At 41.4% G+C, this 21,961-nt stretch overlaps 1 protein-coding gene across 3 annotated transcripts in view; it reads right to left on the bottom strand.

Annotated features, from left to right (window-relative positions):
* The window catches only part of LOC110523043 (unconventional myosin-VIIa), a 70,024-nt gene that overhangs the window by 27,831 nt on the left and 20,232 nt on the right, over window positions 1-21,961 (bottom strand). For all 3 annotated transcript variants that reach the window (XM_036978948.1, XM_036978946.1, XM_036978947.1), the window contains exons 18-35: window positions 21,771-21,866; window positions 21,362-21,456; window positions 21,109-21,193; window positions 15,387-15,605; window positions 14,791-15,000; window positions 14,226-14,444; window positions 13,624-13,803; window positions 13,343-13,474; window positions 12,915-13,085; window positions 12,461-12,621; window positions 10,747-10,873; window positions 9,306-9,425; window positions 6,532-6,705; window positions 5,369-5,596; window positions 4,148-4,315; window positions 3,659-3,776; window positions 2,068-2,194; window positions 1,068-1,231 (exon numbers count right to left, since the gene is read on the bottom strand). In XM_036978948.1, coding sequence (XP_036834843.1) covers window positions 1,068-1,231; window positions 2,068-2,194; window positions 3,659-3,776; window positions 4,148-4,315; window positions 5,369-5,596; window positions 6,532-6,705; window positions 9,306-9,425; window positions 10,747-10,873; window positions 12,461-12,621; window positions 12,915-13,085; window positions 13,343-13,474; window positions 13,624-13,803; window positions 14,226-14,444; window positions 14,791-15,000; window positions 15,387-15,605; window positions 21,109-21,193; window positions 21,362-21,456; window positions 21,771-21,866 — 2,794 coding nt within the window. The remainder of the gene's footprint in view (window positions 1-1,067; window positions 1,232-2,067; window positions 2,195-3,658; window positions 3,777-4,147; window positions 4,316-5,368; window positions 5,597-6,531; window positions 6,706-9,305; window positions 9,426-10,746; window positions 10,874-12,460; window positions 12,622-12,914; window positions 13,086-13,342; window positions 13,475-13,623; window positions 13,804-14,225; window positions 14,445-14,790; window positions 15,001-15,386; window positions 15,606-21,108; window positions 21,194-21,361; window positions 21,457-21,770; window positions 21,867-21,961) is intronic.

Genomic DNA, 21,961 nt, shown 5'->3' with positions numbered 1-21,961 from the left:
AAATTCTACAACCACCTAAAAGGAAGCGATTCCCAAACCTTCCATAACAAAGCCATCACCTACAGAGAGATGAACCTGGAGAAGAGTCCCCTAAGCAAGCTGGTCCTGGGGCTCTGTTCACAAACACAAACACACCCCACAGAGCCCCATGACAGCAACACAATTAGACCCAACCAAATCATGAGAAAACAAACAGATAATTACTTGACACATTGGAAAGAATTAACAAAAAAACAGAGAAAACTAGAATGTTATTTGGCCCTAAACAGAGAGTACACAGTGGCCCAAACTTAAGGAAAGCTTTGACTATGTACAGACTCAGTGAGCATAGCCTTTCTATTGAGAAAGGCCGCCGTAGACAGACATGGCTCTCAAGAGAAGACAGGCTATGTGCTCACTGCCCACAAAATGAGGTGGAAACTGAGCTGCACTTCCTAACCTCCTGCCCAATGTATGACCATATTAGAGAGACAAATTTCCCTCAGATTACACAGATCCACAAAGAATTCGAAAACAAATCCAATTTTGATAAACTCCCATATCTATTGGGTGAAATTCCACAGTGTGCCATCACAGCAGCAAGATTTGTGACCTGTTGCCACGAGAAAAGGGCAACCAGTGAAGAACAAACACCATTGTAAATACAACCCATATTTATGCTTATTTATTTTATCTTGTGTTCTTTAACCATTTGTACATCGTTACAACACTGTATATATATGTATAATATGACATTTGTAATGTCTTTATTGTTTTGAAACTTCTGTATGTGTAATGTTTACTGTTAGTTTTTACTGTTTATTTCACTTTTGTATATTATCTACCTCACTTGCTTTGGCAATGTTAACACATGTTTCCCATGCCAATAAAGCCCCTTAAATTGAATTATATTGAATTGGAGAGAAACCAGAAATGAATATAGCTGACATACTACTGTACTAAACAAAACAAAGTATGTTAAACTTAAAGACGAAATTTTCGTATGTTGAAACCAACGTATCTAAAACTTGATTAAATTTAGCTAAAAATATAAATGTTTCTAAATCCTTGGTTGGTGTTTGTCTTACCTTGGTTGACTTCCTGCAGAGCCACAGCATACTGAGAGCGTTCCCTCAGTCCTCCCAGGAACATATGCACCAGCTCTGCTATGTTCCCAGCCATCGCCGCATTCAGAGAGAAGTCTCCCTTCAGAGTCAGGAGACTCACAGACTGGCCAAACGTCTTGCCCTCCCTGAGGGGAGGGAGGAGAATCACTACTGAAACATACTAGTTACCTCGTAACGTCTATCTATAACGTATCCAACACATAATCCAGGGTCATATTCACTACCCAGCTAACCAGGAACATTCCCAGAACGTTAGCTGAGATTCTGTAGTTAGGGTTTTATCTGACATTAGCATGATAACATCCACAAAACATACAGATAATGTTTTTGATAACAAAATCTATTTTTATACAAATAAATATATACACTGCTCAAAAAAAATAAAGGGAACACTAAAATAACACATCCTAGATCTGAATGTTAGAATCAGTGTTGCTTCCTAAGTGGACATTTTGATTTCACCGAAGTGTGATTGACTTGGAGTTACATTGTGTTGTTTAAGTGTTCCCGTTATTTTTTTGAGCAGTGTGTATCCTTGGAATGTTCTTCTTACATTCACTAAGATGTGCACAACGTCTGTAACAACCACCACAAAACATTCCCCAGACGTTCACATTAGGTTTCCAGGTAACGTAATAGGACAATGTACCAGTAATGTTTTCCCAGCAAACCAAAATCGAACCTGTGAAAGTTCCTAGAACATTCATTAGGTTGAGGCAAATGTTCCCATGACACAAAAAAACTGTCCAACCACTGTGCAGCCTTTGACTTAGCTTCCTGGGGGGACGTCCCAAGCGGCACCCTATTCCCTACGTAGCGCACTACGTTTGATCAGAACCTTATGGGCCCTATAGTAGTGCACTATATAGGGAATAGGGTGTCGTTTGGGACTCACAACCCTGCTCCCAACCACTGCGCACCTTAACTGTGACCTTTAAACCTATAGCTTACTGAGCTGTACCTCATGGTGTTGACCCCAGTGACCTCTGGGTAGGAGAGCTGCAGCAGTCTCCTCTCCTTCTCGTCCAGGAAGGTGATGCCTGTCCAATTGATCGCCACAATGAACTTGTTTTTAGGAAGTGCAGGACCTGGGAATATGTAATAATGGGTTAAACCAGAGGAATAAACAGAACGTCTGCTTCCCAAATCCCATCCTGTTCCCTATATAGTCCACTGCTCTTTTTAACAGAGGCTTTACTAGAGATTACACACAGGTGGATTGTATTTATCCTCATTAGTCATTTAGGTCAACATTGGATCATTCAGAGATCCTCACTGAACTTCTGGAGAGAGTTTGCTGCACTGAAAGTAAAGGGGCTGAATAATTTTGCACGCCCAATTTTTCAGTTTTTGATTTGTTAAAAAAAGTTTGAAATATCCAATAAATGTCGTTCCACTTCATGATTGTGTCCCACTTGTTGTTGATTCTTCACAAAAAAATACAGTTTTATATCTTTATGTTTGAAGCCTGAAATGTGGCAAAAGGTCGCAAAGTTCAAGGGGGCCGAATACTTTCGCAAGGCACTGTATATATAGATATATATATATAGTCCTACCATGTTGGTGTGGGTTCCAGCCCATATATACATATAGTCCTACCATGTTGGTGTGGGTTCCAGCCCATATATACATATAGTCCTATCATGTTGGTGTGGGTTCCAGCCCATGCCTTTCAGGCACAAATAATCCAATCTCCCCTGATTGGCTTGATTTAGTTACACATTTATTAACCTATGGAGAGTCCAGGGATATTTTACCCCCGATCTTTATAAGAAATGCCCATACCAGACACAATTTGGGGTTTTCTGATCCACGCCCCCTACCTTTGTTTTTACCCCCTAGAGTTGATTTACACATTTATTTTTCAATATAGACAATTTTGACTTTGTGTCTGCGGTAACTAGTGAAAACCGCTGTGCCTGTTGTTCAAACACGTATCTGCCACTCTCATTGGCTAGAATAGTCCCACCTGATCTTGCCTCCTTCCAACTGCCTTCCATTTTGAAGACGTGCATTTTCATTGTTAAAACGGCCACTACATTATCTGGTCAAATATAATGGATCATCCGCGACTACATAGGGAATAGGCTGCCATTTTGGACACAAACTAAATATGTCAAACTCCCTCATGCCAAGGGTTAAATCTGTAATAAGAAGTATGTGAAGGCAAAAACATATTTTTTTGGGGGGGGGGAGAAGGATGGAGAATTAGGATGTAGCCTGAGATCACTTTATATGAGAGAACCATGTTTAAAAAAAAAAACAAACATTTTTTTATACCTGATAACTTGCCTCCTTCCAACTGCCTTCCATTTTGAAGACGTGTATTTTCATTCTTAAAGCGGCCACTACATTACATAGGCTGCCATTTTGGACACAAACTAAATATGTCAAACTCCCTCATGCCAAGGGTTAAATCTGTAATAAGAAGTATGTGAAGGCAAAAACATATTTTTTGGGGCAGGGGGGAGAAGGATGGAGAATTAGGATGTAGCCTGAGATCACATTATATGAGAGAACCATGTTTTTAATTTTTTTACATTTTTTTATACCTGATAACTTGGCGGCCTCGAAGAACCTGGAGAAGAACAAAGGCCACTTCTGTCGAGCGTAGTCCACCACCTCGGCCTTCACACCCGCCGCTTTCTGCCTGGAGTTGATATATGGACCCTGGTGTATGACAGACCGAGCAGAGGAACATCAGAAGACGCTACACGGTTGGATAGAACACTGTCTTGTCGCACAGTGGAGAAGGAGCCAATCATATGAATTCATACAACTGCTCTCTATCACCAGCAAGGACCTTAAAGAAAAATGGCCTGTTAATAAGTCATGTCCAGGGTCCGTATCATTCTATTTCAATTCACACTCTTTCACGAGGAACATTTAACCTGGAATTCAAATTTACCTGCTGAACTGACTGGATTGAAAATGGAATTGACCACAACCCCCATTAATGAGTGATCTGACTCGTGTTTTTGTCCTTACATGTGTATTTTCCTAAATTGTTCACGTAAACTCAAATGATTGAGTCGACTGACCTGAGCATGGGCAGTGCTGACCATCTGAAGCCATTTGTCCTGAGTCTTGGCCTCCAGAAGAGAAGCGTTAATGCAGTCCTGAACCACGGTCTTAGCGTTGTCAAGACTACAGTCGGAGCCGTGCTGAACGTAGAAGTGTTTAGCTGACAGCTGGACTATATCGTCATCCTGGAGAGAATGGAGATTAGAAGAGAAAGGACATTAAGTTCAAGTTTAAGTTTTGTTTTTTTTTAAACTACTTTTGCCGATTTCTGTTAGAATTTGAAAACGTGTTTTTTACTTAAACCGGTAACAAAGACTGAAATGGGGTGGAAGTCGAAACAAATCCCATGACTGAAACTTGAGTTGATCTCAGATCAGCTGTCTGGTTTAATTTAATAACACTATTACATGACTAGGTAAATATATCAACTATTCTACTATGGAGTTGTCTGGTTTAATTTAATAACACCATTACATGACTAGGTACAGTGCCTTGCGAAAGTATTCGGCCCCCTTGAACTTTGCGACCTTTTGCCACATTTCAGGCTTCAAACATAAAGATATAAAACTGTATTTTTTTGTGAAGAATCAACAACAAGTGGGACACAATCATGAAGTGGAACGACATTTATTGGATATTTCAAACTTTTTTAACAAATCAAAAACTGAAAAATTGGGCGTGCAAAATTATTCAGCCCCTTTACTTTCAGTGCAGCAAACTCTCTCCAGAAGTTCAGTGAGGATCTCTGAATGATCCAATGTTGACCTAAATGACTAATGATGATAAATACAATCCACCTGTGTGTAATCAAGTCTCCGTATAAATGCACCTGCACTGTGATAGTCTCAGAGGTCCGTTAAAAGCGCAGAGAGCATCATGAAGAACAAGGAACACACCAGGCAGGTCCGAGATACTGTTGTGAAGAAGTTTAAAGCCGGATTTGGATACAAAAAGATTTCCCAAGCTTTAAACATCCCAAGGAGCACTGTGCAAGCGATAATATTGAAATGGAAGGAGTATCAGACCACTGCAAATCTACCATCTACACTATATGAACCAGTGACATAGATCACTTGACTTCAAGACTTGACTGTGTAGGGTAAGGTTGCCCTCGTGATGCTAATCTTGGGTCAGTTCTGAATTTTCCCCACTAATTGTGAGAGTCAGGATTGGGGGAAGGAAAGCTGTTCCTAGATCTGTACCTAGGGGGAAAACGTAACCCCAGAGCATTACGTCACCTTGTCACACTTGTACTCTCCGAAGCGTAGTCCCCTGATGATCTGTCTGTAGATGAGGTCTGTGCTGACGGAGTCCTCTTTACAGTCATGCCACGGGGTGAAGATCTCCTTTCTGTAGTAGAGTCGCCAGGGGGCGTGCTGCTCCTGCCCACCCTTCCGTTTCACTTCCTGTTCGCACTGGGAGATGGCGTCCATCACGTGCTCCCGCCCGCTGCCCAGCGACCACACCTGGAGGGGGGTGGGATCAACAGACACCTCATTGACATTACACTAAACACATACCAACACTAAGAACCCTGTCACATTGGTCAACCAGACAGTTTCTCAATTCCAAATCGACTCCCAGTCTCTCGTCTCTAGACGCTCCTTTAGATCGGAAGAGGTCAGCAATACGGGCCAAAATGTAATCCGACCTATCAGAAGGCAAAGGTGAAGCCCGTGCCATATCGCTTACACCTTCGGATGTACAGGAGGGGCCTGAGGGTCGAATTCAGGGTGTCTCAAATACCTTTCTGGAAGTAGAGGTCAGAGTAATACCTTTCTGGAAGTAGAGGTCAGAGTAAAACCTTTCTGGAAGTAGAGGTCAGAGTAAAACCTTTCTGGAAGTAGAGGTCAGAGTAAAACCTTTCTGGAAGTAGAGGTCAGAGTAAAACCTTTCTGGAAGTAGAGGTCAGAGTAAAACCTTTCTGGAAGTAGAGGTCAGAGTAAAACCTTTCTGGAAGTAGAGGTCAGAGTAAAACCTTTCTGGAAGTAGAGGTCAGAGTAAAACCTTTCTGGAAGTAGAGGTCAGAGTAAAACCTTTCTGGAAGTAGAGGTCAGAGTAAAATCTTTCTGGAAGTAGAGGTCAGAGTAAAACCTTTCTGGAAGTAGAGGTCAGAGTAAAACCTTTCTGGAAGTAGAGGTCAGAGTAAAACCTTTCTGGAAGTAGAGGTCAGAGTAAAACCTTTCTGGAAGTAGAGGTCAGAGTAATACCTTTCTGGAAGTAGAGGTCAGAGTAAAACCTTTCTGGAAGTAGAGGTCAGAGTAAAATCTTTCTGGAAGTAGAGGTCAGAGTAAAACCTTTCTGGAAGTAGAGGTCAGAGTAAAACCTTTCTGGAAGTAGAGGTCAGAGTAAAACCTTTCTGGAAGTAGAGGTCAGAGTAAAACAGCACAGTACTGCTTACCTTTTCATAGATAGCCACGTAGAGAGAGAAGCCGAAGGTGTCTTTGAGGGAGACCTTCTCAGAGAGTAACTGGCAGATCTCCTTGGAGGTGGAGGAGGAGTCTACAGGCAGGCTGATGGTACGACTGTCCATCAGGGTCACAGACACCGCAATGGGCTTCTTAGACTTGGTCGCCTGTCAGTCACCACAAACACAGGTCAGAGGTCAAAGGTTGGAGAAGAGAAAAACTACAGAAGAACTACAAAACGTTTAAACAAAATTGGGATCGTTACCTCTTAAATCTACCCCTTCCTTTTTCGAACATTCTGTTAAAAATCGTGCAACATTTCAGCGTCCTGCTACTCATGCCAGGAATATAGTATATGCATATGATTAGTATGTGTGGACAGAAAACACTCTGAAGTTTCTAAAGCTGGTTAAATCACGGCTGTGACTATAACAGAGCGTAAGTTTCATCGAAAAGCACAAGAAAAACTGGTCACTGAAAGCTGAAAATAATATCCATGCGCCACTTGCATGTATTGTTTAAAGGACACCAAATTAAATAGGACCAAGGATGCAATTCCTACAGCATCCACACGATGTCGCCATTGTCGTCTTTGTCCTGAGAGTTATTTCTTGGTAAAAAAAAGGAAAGGGATTCCATTTCTTCCGGTCTCCGACAGGATGTTTTGGAGGAGAGATTTCCGACCATGATTTCAAAACGTGGAGCTATTGAATACACATCGCCCCGTGACCATTTTGATAGATTATAAACGTTTACTAATACCTAAAGTTGGATTACAAAAGTATTTCGAAGTGTTTTGTGAAAGTTTATCGTCGACTTTTTTAATTTTAAAAAATGACGCAGTGTTTTGAAACAATGTTTTTTTCTGAATTACCCAGTTTCCATAGATAGCTATTTTGGGTATATATGGACCGATTTAATCGGAAAAAAAAGACCCAATAGTGATGTTTATGGGGCATATAGGAGTGCCAAGAAAGAAGCTCGTCAAAGGTAATGAATGTTTTATATTTTATTTCTGCTATTTGTGTAGCGCCGGCTACGCTAATTCTTTTGTTTACGTCGCCTTCAGGCATTTTGGGGTGTTGCATGCTATCAGATAATAGCTTCTCATGCTTTCGCCGAAAAGCATTTAAAAAATCTGACTTGTTGGCTAGATTCACAACGAGTGTAGCTTTAAGTTAATACCCTGTATGTGTGTTTTAATGAACGTTTGAGTTTTAACGAGTACATTTAGCATTTAGCGTAGCGCATTTGCATTTCCAGGTGCCTATAGTTGAGACATCTGCGTCTCAGATAGGAGCAACTGGTTTTAAGAAAAGAACCCCGAACTGAAACCCTTTTTTTGTTTATGTATTTATTCTACCACAAAATTCAAATCACAGTGAAGTTATCACCAAACTACCACTAACAGGCCCCAAACTACCACTAACAGGCCCCAAACTACCACTAACAGGCCCCAAACTACCACTAACAGGCCCCAAACTACCACTAACAGGTCCCAAACTACCACTAACAGGTCCCGATCACCAAACTACCACTAACAGGCCCCAAACTACCACTAACAGGTCCCGATCACCAAACTACCACTAACAGGCCCCAAACTACCACTAACAGGTCCCAAACTACCACTAACAGGCCCCAAACTACCACTAACAGGTCCCGATCACCAAACTACCACTAACAGGCCCCAAACTACCACTAACAGGTCCCGATCACCAAACTACCACTAACAGGCCCCAAACTACCACTAACAGGTCCCGATCACCAAACTACCACTAACAGGCCCCCAAACTACCACTAACAGGCCCCAAACTACCACTAACAGGCCCCAAACTACCACTAACAGGTCCCGATCACCAAACTACCACTAACAGGCCCCAAACTACCACTAACAGGTCCCAAACTACCAATAACAGGCCCCAAACTACCACTAACAGGTCCCAAACTACCAATAACAGGCCCCAAACTACCACTAACAGGCCCCAAACTACCACTAACAGGTCCCAAACTACCACTAACAGGTCCCGATCACCAAACTACCACTAACAGGCCCCAAACTACCACTAACAGGCCCCAAACTACCACTAACAGGCCCCAAACTACCACTAACAGGTCCCGATCACCAAACTACCACTAACAGGCCCCAAACTACCACTAACAGGTCCCAAACTACCAATAACAGGCCCCAAACTACCACTAACAGGCCCCAAACTACCACTAACAGGTCCCAAACTACCACTAACAGGTCCCAAACTACCACTAACAGGTCCCGATCACCAAACTACCACTAACAGGCCCCAAACTACCACTAACAGGCCCCAAACTACCACTAACAGGTCCCAAACGACCACTAACAGGCCCCAAACTACCACTAACAGGCCCCAAACTACCACTAACAGGTCCCAAACTACCACTAACAGGCCCCAAACTACCACTAACAGGCCCCAAACTACCACTAACAGGCCCCAAACTACCACTAACAGGCCCCAGGCCCCAAACTACCACTAACAGGCCCCAAACTACCACTAACAGGTCCCAAACTACCACTAACAGGCCCCAAACTACCACTAACAGGCCCCAAACTACCACTAACAGGTCCCAGAGAACCCTAAAACGGCATTAAATACCATTGTTGCTGATTGGGTTGAGGGACAGCAGTAATAAGCAGGTTATCATTTCAATTTATGAATGCGAAAATCAATGGCTGTTTTAAACGTCAAGATTTAAATAAATAAAAATATAAAAAATATCCCTAGTTCCCTCTCACCTCTAGTTCCAGCCAGCTCGGGGGCTCTCCTCTAACCCCATTGGCTACGGTGCGTCTCAGTCTCTTGGCACAGTAGGGGGCGTAGCCCATCGGGCCGAAGCGGATGAAGCTCTGAAGGAACTGGAGGAAGGGAGAGAGAGTGAGTGATCAGTCAATGTAGGACCTTATTGATCTAGACTAGATCATGGGTCCATTCAGAGTTGTGAAAAACATGAGTCCATTCTGAGTTGTGATAATGCATGGGTCCATTCAGAGTTGTGATAATGCATGGGTCCATTCAGAGTTGTGATAATGCATGGGTCCATTCAGAGTTGTGATAATGCATGGGTCCATTCAGAGTTGTGATAATGCATGGGTTCATTCAGAGTTGTGATAAACATGGGTCCATTCAGAGTTGTGATAATGCATGGGTCCATTCAGAGTTGTGATAATGCATGGGTCCATTCAGAGTTGTGATAATGCATGGGGCCATTCAGAGTTGTGATAATGCATGGGTCCATTCAGAGTTGTGATAATGCATGGGGCCATTCAGAGTTGTGATAATGCATGGGTCCATTCAGAGTTGTGATAATGCATGGGCCCATTCAGAGTTGTGATAATGCATGGGGCCATTCAGAGTTGTGATAATGCATGGGTCCATTCAGAGTTGTGATAATGCATGGGTCCATTCAGAGTTGTGATAATGCATGGGCAACTCAGACTTTACGTAAATCATTCACTAACCTGGTTTCCACCCAACCTTTTTAAGCGAGTAAATTACAAACGGGATAAAAACAAATGTCACAACGTGCCTGATGGAAACAGCAAATTTGTCTGTAAACTTTCCAACCAAACATCAACAAAACAAAACGCGCTAGACAAGGTGAGATACTTTTGTGTCGGTAAAATTAGTAATGCGAGAAGTGGAGGAGGAAATGGCTTTTATGCAGAAATATTGATATAATAACCATCACATCGAAGTAAACTTACGCGATGATATGGTGTGTGGTCCTCCCACTACAACTCAGGGAAACCAAGCAGTTTATTAGAGCTACAGATAAAATAAGTTATGATCAACTTCTCAGGGTGGTGAAAGTGCACGGTGACGAGCTTGACGATCCTCTCCAATTAATATCCGGGGTCTTATTCTGGTGACACGATGATCGATGCTGGGCTGCCATTTGACTAATGTAACCAATCTCACTTTTCTGTCCATAATAATCTAACCATGTAGGCTAGCCGACCCGCACTGGATATCTGCGAGGTGTTGGCTAGAACGCAGTGCCAAGACAAGAGTCGCTATATAACAACATGTTTCTTGTGACAAATCCATCAGTGGATTCTGAAAATGCGATGGAAACCCATTTAACTGGTATTTTATTTTACGGAACTGAACCGTAAAAGTTATTTTTATGTGCACTATGTACGCCTTTTATCTGCAAGGACAGGAGGGAGGACCTACCTTGATGAAGCGTTCAGTGGGGGGGAAAATCCCCAGACAGATGGACAGAAGGATCCAACCTCGGTAGAAACTGCTGCGGTTACCGTTCTCCTGCAGCTGCTTACAGATCTGACAATAGATCTCATCTCTACGTGGAGAAAACAGATGAACAGAGGGAGGGCAAAGAGAGAGGGAGATGAAAGAGAGGGCAAAGAGAGAGGGAGAGGAAAGAGAGGGAGAGGCAAGAGAGAGGGAGAGGAAAGAGAGAGGGAGATGAAAGAGAGGGCAAAGAGAGAGGGAGAGGAAAGAGAGGGAGAGGCAAGAAAGAGGGAGAGGAAAGAGAGAGGGAGATGAAAGAGAGGGCAAAGAGAGAGGGAGAGGAAAGAGAGAGGGAGAGAGAGTAAAGAGAGAGGGAGAGGAAAGAGAGAGGGAGAGGCAAGAGAGAGGGAGAGGATAGAGAGAGGGAGAGGATAGAGAGAGGGAGATGAAAGAGAGAGAGAGGCAAGAGAGAGGGAGGCAAGAGAGAGGGAGAGGATAGAGAGAAGGAGAGGATAGAGAGAGGGAGAGGCAAGTGAGAGGGAGAGGCAAGTGAGAGGGAGATGTTAGAGACAGGGAGAGGCAAGAGAGGGAGAGGCAAGAGAGAGGGAGGGGTTAGAGAGAGGGAGAGGATAGAGAGAGGGAGAGGAAAGAGAGAGGGAGAGGAAATAGAGAGGGAGAGGAAAGAGAGAGGGAGAGGTTAGAGAGAGGGAGATGAAAGAGAGATGGAGAGGCAAGAGAGGGAGAGGCAAGAGAGAGGGAGAGGAAAGAGAGATGGAGAGGGTAGAGAGAGGAAGAGGAAAGAGAGAGGGAGAGGCAAGAGAGGGAGAGGCAAGAGAGAGGGAGAGGATGGAGAGATGGAGAGGGTAGAGAGAGGAAGAGGAAAGAGAGAGGGAGAGGTTAGAGAGGGAGAGGCAAGAGAGGGAGAGGCAAGAGAGGGAGAGGCAAGAGAGAGGGAGAGGATAGAGAGAAGGAGAGGCAAGTGAGTGGGAGAGGCAAGTGAGAGGGAGAATAAAGAGAGAAGGAGAGGAAAGAGAGAGGGAGAGGCAAGAGAGGGGGAGAGGATAGAGAGAGAGAGAGGCAAGAGAGGGGGAGAGGATAGAGAGAGGGAGAGGCAAGAGAGGGGGAGAGGATAGAGAGAGGGAGAGGAAAGAGAGAGGGAGAGGAAAGAGAGAGGGAGAGGATAGAGAGAGGTAGATGTTAGAGAGAGGGAGAGGCAAGAGAGGGGGAGAATAAAGAGAGAAGGAGAGGAAAGAGAGAGGGAGAGGCAAGTGAGAGGGAGAGGCAAGTGAGAGGGAGAAAAGAGAGAGGGAGAGGATAGTGAGAGGGAGAGGATAGAGAGAGGGAAAGGCAAGAGAGAGGGAGAGGATAGAGAGAGGCAAGTGAGAGGGAGAATAAAGAGAGAGGGAGAGGAAAGAGAGAGGGAGAGGATAGAGAGAGGCAAGAGAGGGGGAGAGGATAGAGAGAGGGAGAGGCAAGAGAGGGGGAGAGGATAGAGAGAGGGAGAGGCAAGAGAGGGGAAGAGGATAGAGAGAGGGAGAGGATAGAGAGAGGCAAGAGAGGGGGAGAGGATAGAGAGAGGGAGAGGCAAGAGAGGGGGAGAGGATAGAGAGGGGGAGAGGCAAGAGAGGGGGAGAGGATAGAGAGAGGGAGAGGGAGAGGAAAAGAGTGCAGCCGGAGCCACAGCTGAGTCACACACCTGAGGTCTCTTCTGACGATGGCGTAACCCACGATGCTGTGCAGCTTTTCCAGAGCAGTCATTGGCCGGTCGAGGGTGGGTCCCTCTCCTACCAGTATCTCGTCTTCCTCACTGATGGTTTGCACAGTGGGCGGCTTGGAAACCTCTTCTCCTTCCTCTGACTGGGGGGGACACATCAACCATACACATCATAAAGATCACTCTATGGTTGCAGGCCGCCTCTCCCACCTCGAGGCTACCCGGTTGTCGCCCCATTTTAATGTTTAGTCTAGATATTGTGGACACTGTTGTGGTTTTACTGGGCCTCTTGATCTTTGGACCCTGGGCTCAGTGCTCAGTTTTAGTCCTAAATGGCACCCTATTCCCTATATAGTGCACAACTTTTTTGACAAGGGCCCAATAGTGCACTATATAGGGAATAGGGTGCCATTTCAGACCCAGTTCTCAGTCGCACCTCCTCCTGGATGATAGAGGGTTTCCTCATGCCCCTAGAGGGAGAGGCTGGGACCTCCTCGGGGATGGAAGAGGTCTTCCTGCCCCCACTCAGCATGTTGGTGAACGTAGAGCCCTTCCTGGCTCGGGGCGTCGCATCTACAGCCGAGGAGCCCTTCCGGTTCAGTATCACCTGAGGACCACAAAGGGAAGTAAACGTTCAGGCTTTATTGGGGTGGTTTCCCGGACACAGATTAAGCTTAGTGTCCTTAGCTTTCAGCCAATCAGCAAGCCAAAAAATTGACGTTTAGACTGTGTTTGTGTGTGTGTGTGTGTGTGTGTGTGTGTGTGTGTGTGTGTCTGTGTGTGTGTGTGTGTTAATGTTAATGTTAATGTTGGTGTGTGTTAATGTTGGTGTGGTGACCTAGAGAATAAAGCTCTGAAAATCACCTCTTCAGGCTTGGCAGACGCCTTACGGTTCCGGGACAGCAGGTCTGTAAAGGTGGAACCCTTCCTCCCTTTAGGAGCAGGTTCCTCTGGTACTGTGGAGACTTTACGGTTTTTCTGGTTCCTCAGAACCCTCTATAAAATACGTTAATTCATTAACATGGTCAAAAGGACAACATTCACAGAAACTGTCGAGAAAAAAAACAGCAGAAGAATGAAAAGAAAATGCCGTCCATAATTCTGCTGTGTTTCTTGCCCTGCTGACTAACCCCAGTGGTACTTACCTGATCCAGGCCCACCATGTGGCTCAGCCTCCTGTCCTGTCTCAAGGCCAGGTCCGGATCCAGGGAGTTGTTAACCATGTTTGACCCCCTCAGGCCCCTGGCCCCCTGGCCCTGCACCAGCTTGGGTTCCGGCAGATCCCCCATGAACCTCAGGATGATCCACCAGACTGTCATGGAGGCCTGCAGACAGAGAGAGAGAAAACACAACCATGGATTTAGTTTTTTTTCTTCTTTTTTTCTGTGAACAATTTTTCTATTTAAATGTTTTCTATTAAATGTTCATCAAACAGAGGATCGTAGTCAAATAAAGAAGGAGTTAAAGTGAAACGTACGGTATTTACTGTTATTAAACAATGGTTCTTTTAAGAAACATTGAAAGCTGTGTTTTAGGAAAGCCTCCGAATGTGTGAAGATCATAAAAGACTATGAGTTCAGAAAACCTTTTGATTTCACAACAATGACGGACACCGTGATGGCACCGACAGTTTTTTCAATGTTCCCGGTCACTTTCGACAAGGCGAATTGGATGTTTTTTTTGTTGTTGTTGTTGCTGAACTCTCTCATAAATATATATTTATATATATTTTTTAAATGGGATTTACCACAACATCTCCTTCGTCTTCGTGGTAGAGTAGTGGCTGTCTGAGCCTCTGGCGGACGTGTGTTGGCGTGGCGGCGCCCTGGAAGTACATGGAGGCAAACTTGGAGAAGGAATACTCATCCAGGTCGTCGTAGTCCTCCTCGGGGATGTCCTCTACCATGGGCAGGTCGTCCAGATCCACCTCCTCTGGTCTGGTCCGCTCTCCCTGCTTCTCCAGGTCCTGAAGAAGGAGAAGAAGAAGACAGAGATAATGGATATTGTGACTTTGAGGTCTCGTGAAAACCTTGACTAAAAACAGAATGTGGTTTAACAAGGCTCTGGGACAGTAGCATGGTGTTACAAGGGTTGGAAGCATCATCAAAAGGGGGATGGGACCACAGAGTAAAACAATCTAGAGGGTGCACTCAGGGACAAAAAGGACCGTGATAACAATGCAACACTTGAAAGTAGCACCTCTGGTTTTCTAAATCGGTATAGGTTGGGAACTCATCAACTCTTCGCGGATGCTGCAATACCAGTATTTTACCACAATACATCTTACTACATCGATTAGAGAGGTCCTTAACCTTGAATCCAGCTGGGGCTTGTCCCTCCTGCCCTCCCACCATATTGGGCAGGAACCCGAAGATGTCGTCCACCATTTCCTGTGCTGTGATGGATTCTGATTGGGTGCTGGCCTCCTTCTCTTTCTTCTGCTGGAGAACCTGGTGTAAACGTCTTTGCCTCTCCAGGGCTGCCAACTCTTCCTCGCGACGCTCCTTAGCTGACAGGAACGTCTAGGAACAAACAGGAGTTCAGGAACACAGTCAAAAAACTGATTTAACGAGTCGGTTAGTGAGATTTAATTATTGATTGATTGAAATCAAATCAGTCAAGTCTCTCCTCACGATGCTGATCAGAAATAAGTCAAACAGTCAGGTCAAACAATCAACCAAGCTATTAAGCAATCAAACCATCCAATGTATTTATAAAGCCCCTTTACAACAACAGTTGTCGCAAAGTGTTTAACAGTAATCCTGCCTAGACCCCCACACAAAGAGCATAGAACATATATCTAACAGATTGACTCCATTTATTATCAAGAAATACACACATATACTACACGTACAGTGAACATTTCATCTTGAAAAAAAAGGTGAAGGTGTACGAGAGCTTATCTTACGTCTCTCTTCATCTTCTTCACTTGTTTCCTAGCCAGCATTCCCCTGGTGTTCGTCTGCAAGAGGATCACTGCTCGCCTCTTCCTCTGCCACTCCTTCCTGGCCAGGTACCCCCGTGTCTGTGCCTGGAGTCGGACCGCAGCGACCCTCTTCTGCTGGTAGTGGTGCTGCAGCTGGCGGGCTCGGACCTTCGCCTGCAGACGAGCAAAACCCAGCTGGACCTGGAGGAGAGAAGGCCATAAACTTGTTGTCTGTTTTATTCTAACAGGTTTTGGCTACGAATATGTTTCCTGTTAAATGTTCTTAACTGTCTAATATGTTTCCTGTTACTCGTTCTTAACAGTCTAATATGTTTCCTGTTACTCGTTCTTAACAGTCTAATATGTTTCCTGTTAAACGGTCTTAACGTTCTTAAGTCTAATATGTTTCCTGTTAAACGTTCTTAACAGTCTAATATGTTTCCTGTTAATCGTTCTTAACAGTCTAATATGTTTCCTGTTACTCGTTCTTAACAGTCTAATATGTTTCCTGTTACTCGTTCTTAACAGTCTAATATGTTTCCTGTTACTCGTTCTTAACAGTCTAATATGTTTCCTGTTACTCGTTCTTAACAGTCTAATATGTTTCCTGTTACTCGTTCTTAACAGTCTAATATGTTTCCTGTTACTCGTTCTTAACAGTCTAATATGTTTCCTGTTAAACATTCTTAACAGTCTAATATGTTTCCTGTTAAACGTTCTTAACAGTCTAATATGTTTCCTGTTAATCGTTCTTAACAGTCTAATATGTTTCCTGTTACTCGTTCTTAACAGTCTAATATGTTTCCTGTTACTCGTTCTTAACAGTCTAATATGTTTCCTGTTAAACATTCTTAACAATCTAATATGTTTCCTGTTAAACGTTCTTAACAGTCTAATATGTTTCCTGTTAAATGTTCTTAACAGTCTAATATGTTTCCTGTTAAACGTTCTTAACAGTCTAATATGTTTCCTGTTAAACGGTCCTAACAGTCTAATACGTTTCCTGTTACTCGTTCTTAACAGTCTAATATGTTTCCTGTTAAATGTTCTTAATAGTCTAATATGTTTCCTGTTAAATGTTCTTAACGTTCTTAACAGTCTAATATGTTTCCTGTTAAATGTTCTTAACGTTCTTAACAGTCTAATATGTTTCCTGTTACTCGTTCTTAACAGTCTAATATGTTTCCTGTTACTCGTTCTTAACAGTCTAATATGTTTCCTGTTAAACGTTCTTAACAGTCTAATATGTTTCCTGTTACTCGTTCTTAACAGTCTAATATGTTTCCTGTTAAATGTTCTTAACAGTCTAATATGTTTCCTGTTAAACGTTCTTAACAGTCTAATATGTTTCCTGTTAAACGGTCCTAACAGTCTAATACGTTTCCTGTTACTCGTTCTTAACAGTCTAATATGTTTCCTGTTACTCGTTCTTAACAGTCTAATATGTTTCCTGTTAAATGTTCTTAACAGTCTAATATGTTTCCTGTTAAATGTTCTTAACAGTCTAATATGTTTCCTGTTACTCGTTCTTAACAGTCTAATATGTTTCCTGTTACTCGTTCTTAACAGTCTAATATGTTTCCTGTTAAACGTTCTTAACAGTCTAATATGTTTCCTGTTACTCGTTCTTAACAGTCTAATATGTTTCCTGTTACTCGTTCTTAACAGTCTAATATGTTTCCTGTTAAACGGTCTTAACAGTCTAATATGTTTCCTGTTAAACGTTCTTAACAGTCTAATATGTTTTCTGTTACTCGTTCTTAACAGTCTAATATGTTTCCTGTTACTCGTTCTTAACAGTCTAATATGTTTCCTGTTAAACGTTCTTAACAGTCTAATATGTTTCCTGTTAAACGTTCTTAACAGTCTAATATGTTTTCTGTTACTCGTTCTTAACAGTCTAATATGTTTCCTGTTAAACGGTCTTAACGTTCTTAACAGTCTAATATGTTTCCTGTTAAACGTTCTTAACAGTCTAATATGTTTCCTGTTAAACGTTCTTAACAGTCTAATATGTTTCCTGTTACTCGTTCTTAACAGTCTAATATGTTTCCTGTTACTCGTTCTTAACAGTCTAATATGTTTCCTGTTACTCGTTCTTAACAGTCCAATATGTTTCCTGTTAAACATTCTTAACAATCGAATATGTTTCCTGTTAAACGTTCTTAACAGTCTAATATGTTTCCTGTTAAATGTTCTTAACAGTCTAATATGTTTCCTGTTAAACGTTCTTAACAGTCTAATATGTTTCCTGTTAAACGGTCCTAACAGTCTAATACGTTTCCTGTTACTCGTTCTTAACAGTCTAATATGTTTCCTGTTAAATGTTCTTAACAGTCTAATATGTTTCCTGTTACTCGTTCTTAACAGTCTAATATGTTTCCTGTTAAATGTTCTTAACAGTCTAATATGTTTCCTGTTACTCGTTCTTAACAGTCTAATATGTTTCCTGTTACTCGTTCTTAACAGTCTAATATGTTTCCTGTTAAATGTTCTTAACAGTCTAATATGTTTCCTGTTAAATCTTCTTAACAGTCTAATATGTTTCCTGTTAAATGTTCTTAACGTTCTTAACAGTCTAATATGTTTCCTGTTAAATGTTCTTAACGTTCTTAACAGTCTAATATGTTTCCTGTTACTCGTTCTTAACAGTCTAATATGTTTCCTGTTACTCGTTCTTAACAGTCTAATATGTTTCCTGTTACTCGTTCTTAACAGTCTAATATGTTTCCTGTTAAACGGTCTTAACAGTCTAATATGTTTCCTGTTACTCGTTCTTAACAGTCTAATATGTTTCCTGTTACTCGTTCTTAACAGTCTAATATGTTTCCTGTTAAACGGTCTTAACAGTCTAATATGTTTTCTGTTACTCAATCTTAACAGTCTAATATGTTTCCTGTTAAACGTTCTTAACAGTCTAATATGTTTCCTGTTAAACGTTCTTAACAGTCTAATATGTTTCCTGTTACTCGTTCTTAACAGTCTAATATGTTTCCTGTTACTCGTTCTTAACAGTCTAATATGTTTCCTGTTACTCGTTCTTAACAGTCTAATATGTTTCCTGTTAAACATTCTTAACAGTCTAATATGTTTCCTGTTAAACGGTCTTAACAGTCTAATATGTTTCCTGTTGAACGGTCCTAACAGTCTAATACGTTTCCTGTTACTCGTTCTTAACAGTCTAATATGTTTCCTGTTACTCGTTCTTAACAGTCTAATATGTTTCCTGTTAAATCTTCTTAACAGTCTAATATGTTTCCTGTTAAATGTTCTTAACGTTCTTAACAGTCTAATATGTTTCCTGTTACTCGTTCTTAACAGTCTAATATGTTTCCTGTTACTCGTTCTTAACAGTCTAATATGTTTCCTGTTAAACGTTCTTAACAGTCTAATATGTTTCCTGTTACTCGTTCTTAACAGTCTAATATGTTTCCTGTTACTCGTTCTTAACAGTCTAATATGTTTCCTGTTACTCGTTCTTAACAGTCTAATATGTTTCCTGTTACTCGTTCTTAACAGTCTAATATGTTTCCTGTTAAACATTCTTAACAGTCTAATATGTTTCCTGTTACTCGTTCTTAACAGTCTAATATGTTTCCTGTTAAACGTTCTTAACAGTCTAATATGTTTCCTGTTAAACGGTCTTAACAGTCTAATATGTTTCCTGTTAAACGTTCTTAACAGTCTAATATGTTTCCTGTTAAACGTTCTTAACAGTCTAATATGTTTCCTGTTAAATGTTCTTAACAGTCTAATATGTTTCCTGTTAAACGGTCTTAACAGTCTAATATGTTTCCTGTTAAACGTTCTTAACAGTCTAATATGTTTCCTGTTAAACGTTCTTAACAGTCTAATATGTTTCCTGTTAAACGGTCTTAACAGTCTAATATGTTTCCTGTTACTCGTTCTTAACAGTCTAATATGTTTCCTGTTAAACGGTCTTAACAGTCTAATATGTTTCCTGTTAAATGTTCTTAACAGTCTAATATGTTTCCTGTTACTCGTTCTTAACAGTCTAATATGTTTCCTGTTAAACGTTCTTAACAGTCTAATATGTTTCCTGTTAAACGGTCTTAACAGTCTAATATGTTTCCTGTTAAACGTTCTTAACAGTCTAATATGTTTCCTGTTAAATGTTCTTAACAGTCTAATATGTTTCCTGTTAAACGGTCTTAACAGTCTAATATGTTTCCTGTTAAACGTTCTTAACAGTCTAATATGTTTCCTGTTAAACGTTCTTAACAGTCTAATATGTTTCCTGTTAAACGGTCCTAACAGTCTAATATGTTTCCTGTTAAATGTTCTTAACGTTCTTAACAGTCTAATATGTTTCCTGTTACTCGTTCTTAACAGTCTAATATGTTTCCTGTTACTCGTTCTTAACAGTCTAATATGTTTCCTGTTAAACGTTCTTAACAGTCTAATATGTTTCCTGTTACTCGTTCTTAACAGTCTAATATGTTTCCTGTTACTCGTTCTTAACAGTCTAATATGTTTCCTGTTACTCGTTCTTAACAGTCTAATATGTTTCCTGTTAAACGGTCTTAACAGTCTAATATGTTTCCTGTTACTCGTTCTTAACAGTCTAATATGTTTCCTGTTAAACATTCTTAACAGTCTAATATGTTTCCTGTTACTCGTTCTTAACAGTCTAATATGTTTCCTGTTAAACGTTCTTAACAGTCTAATATGTTTCCTGTTAAACGGTCTTAACAGTCTAATATGTTTCCTGTTAAACGTTCTTAACAGTCTAATATGTTTCCTGTTAAACATTCTTAACAGTCTAATATGTTTCCTGTTAAACGGTCTTAACAGTCTAATATGTTTCCTGTTAAACGTTCTTAACAGTCTAATATGTTTCCTGTTAAACGTTCTTAACAGTCTAATATGTTTCCTGTTAAATGTTCTTAACAGTCTAATATGTTTCCTGTTAAACGGTCTTAACAGTCTAATATGTTTCCTGTTAAACGTTCTTAACAGTCTAATATGTTTCCTGTTAAACGTTCTTAACAGTCTAATATGTTTCCTGTTAAACGGTCTTAACAGTCTAATATGTTTCCTGTTACTCGTTCTTAACAGTCTAATATGTTTCCTGTTAAACGGTCTTAACAGTCTAATATGTTTCCTGTTAAATGTTCTTAACAGTCTAATATGTTTCCTGTTACTCGTTCTTAACAGTCTAATATGTTTCCTGTTAAACGGTCTTAACAGTCTAATATGTTTCCTGTTAAATGTTCTTAACAGTCTAATAGGTTTCCTGTTACTCGTTCTTAACAGTCTAATATGTTTCCTGTTAAACGTTCTTAACAGTCTAATATGTTTCCTGTTAAACGTTCTTAACAGTCTAATATGTTTCCTGTTAAACGTTCTTAACAGTCTAATATGTTTCCTGTTAAATGTTCTTAACAGTCTAATATGTTTCCTGTTAAACGGTCTTAACAGTCTAATATGTTTCCTGTTAAACGTTCTTAACAGTCTAATATGTTTCCTGTTAAACGTTCTTAACAGTCTAATATGTTTCCTGTTAAACGGTCCTAACAGTCTTGTAATATGTTTCCGGTGCGTTTACGTTCGTCATTATATATTGCCTTTGATCTCTATGTGGAATACGTTATTATATATTGTCTTTGATCTCTATGTGGAATGCGTTATTATATATTGTCTTTGATCTCTATGTGGAATGCGTTAACAGCCGGTAACTCACCACTCTGTAGAGCTTTCTGCCTTTGTAGCCTCTCCAGTTTTTCTGAATGACCAGCGCGGAGGACCTCTGTCTCAGGAACTGTCTCCTACATATCGAAGACAAGGACATCTCAATGGACTGTCACATCACAAGACTACAATAGCCTACATCCACAACGGCACCCCTATTCCCTGTATAATGCATTACTTCTGACCAGGGGTCATATGGCTCAATGTAGAGACAGTATATTCAGCTGCTTGGCCCTATACCATACCGATATTTGTAGCCTCGCAGGACCCTCTGTATCAGAAGGGCTTTCTCATTCAACTCCTTCATTCTCTCCAGCTCCAGCATAGTGTCATGGAAGTCCTGAGATTAGAGGAATGGAAAGCTCAATCAATCAATCAATCCATCCATCCATCCATCCACCCATCCATCCATCCATCCATCCTACCATCCATCCATCCATCCTACCATCCGTCCATCCACCAATCCATCCATCCATCCACCAATCCATCCATCCATCCATCCATCCGTCCATCCATCCCCATCCATCCATCCTATCAACCATCCAACCATCCATCCATTCATGAATCAACCACTCCTTCATTCTTTAAACCTGGAACCTGGACAACCATACTATTTAGATATTAGAGTTATCTGTGAGAGGTCAGCATGGTTACCTTCAGAAATATCTTTGTCTTGCCGGTCTTCCAGTCACCATCTTGTCCAGCAAGAACGGTCTTACAGATCCATTCAGCGCATTTCTGTGGAGATTCCTAGGAAAAATATACATTTTCTTTACATGCCATGTTATGAAGCTAATTGCAGATCATATTTAACTTCTCTAGGATAGGGGGCAGCATTCGGAATT

Source organism: Oncorhynchus mykiss, chromosome 5 (genome assembly GCF_013265735.2).
Source record: "Oncorhynchus mykiss isolate Arlee chromosome 5, USDA_OmykA_1.1, whole genome shotgun sequence".
Lineage (NCBI taxonomy): Eukaryota > Metazoa > Chordata > Actinopteri > Salmoniformes > Salmonidae > Oncorhynchus > Oncorhynchus mykiss.
The sequence above is the reverse complement of the archived record's forward strand: the minus strand, read 5'-3'. Positions and strand labels throughout refer to the sequence as shown.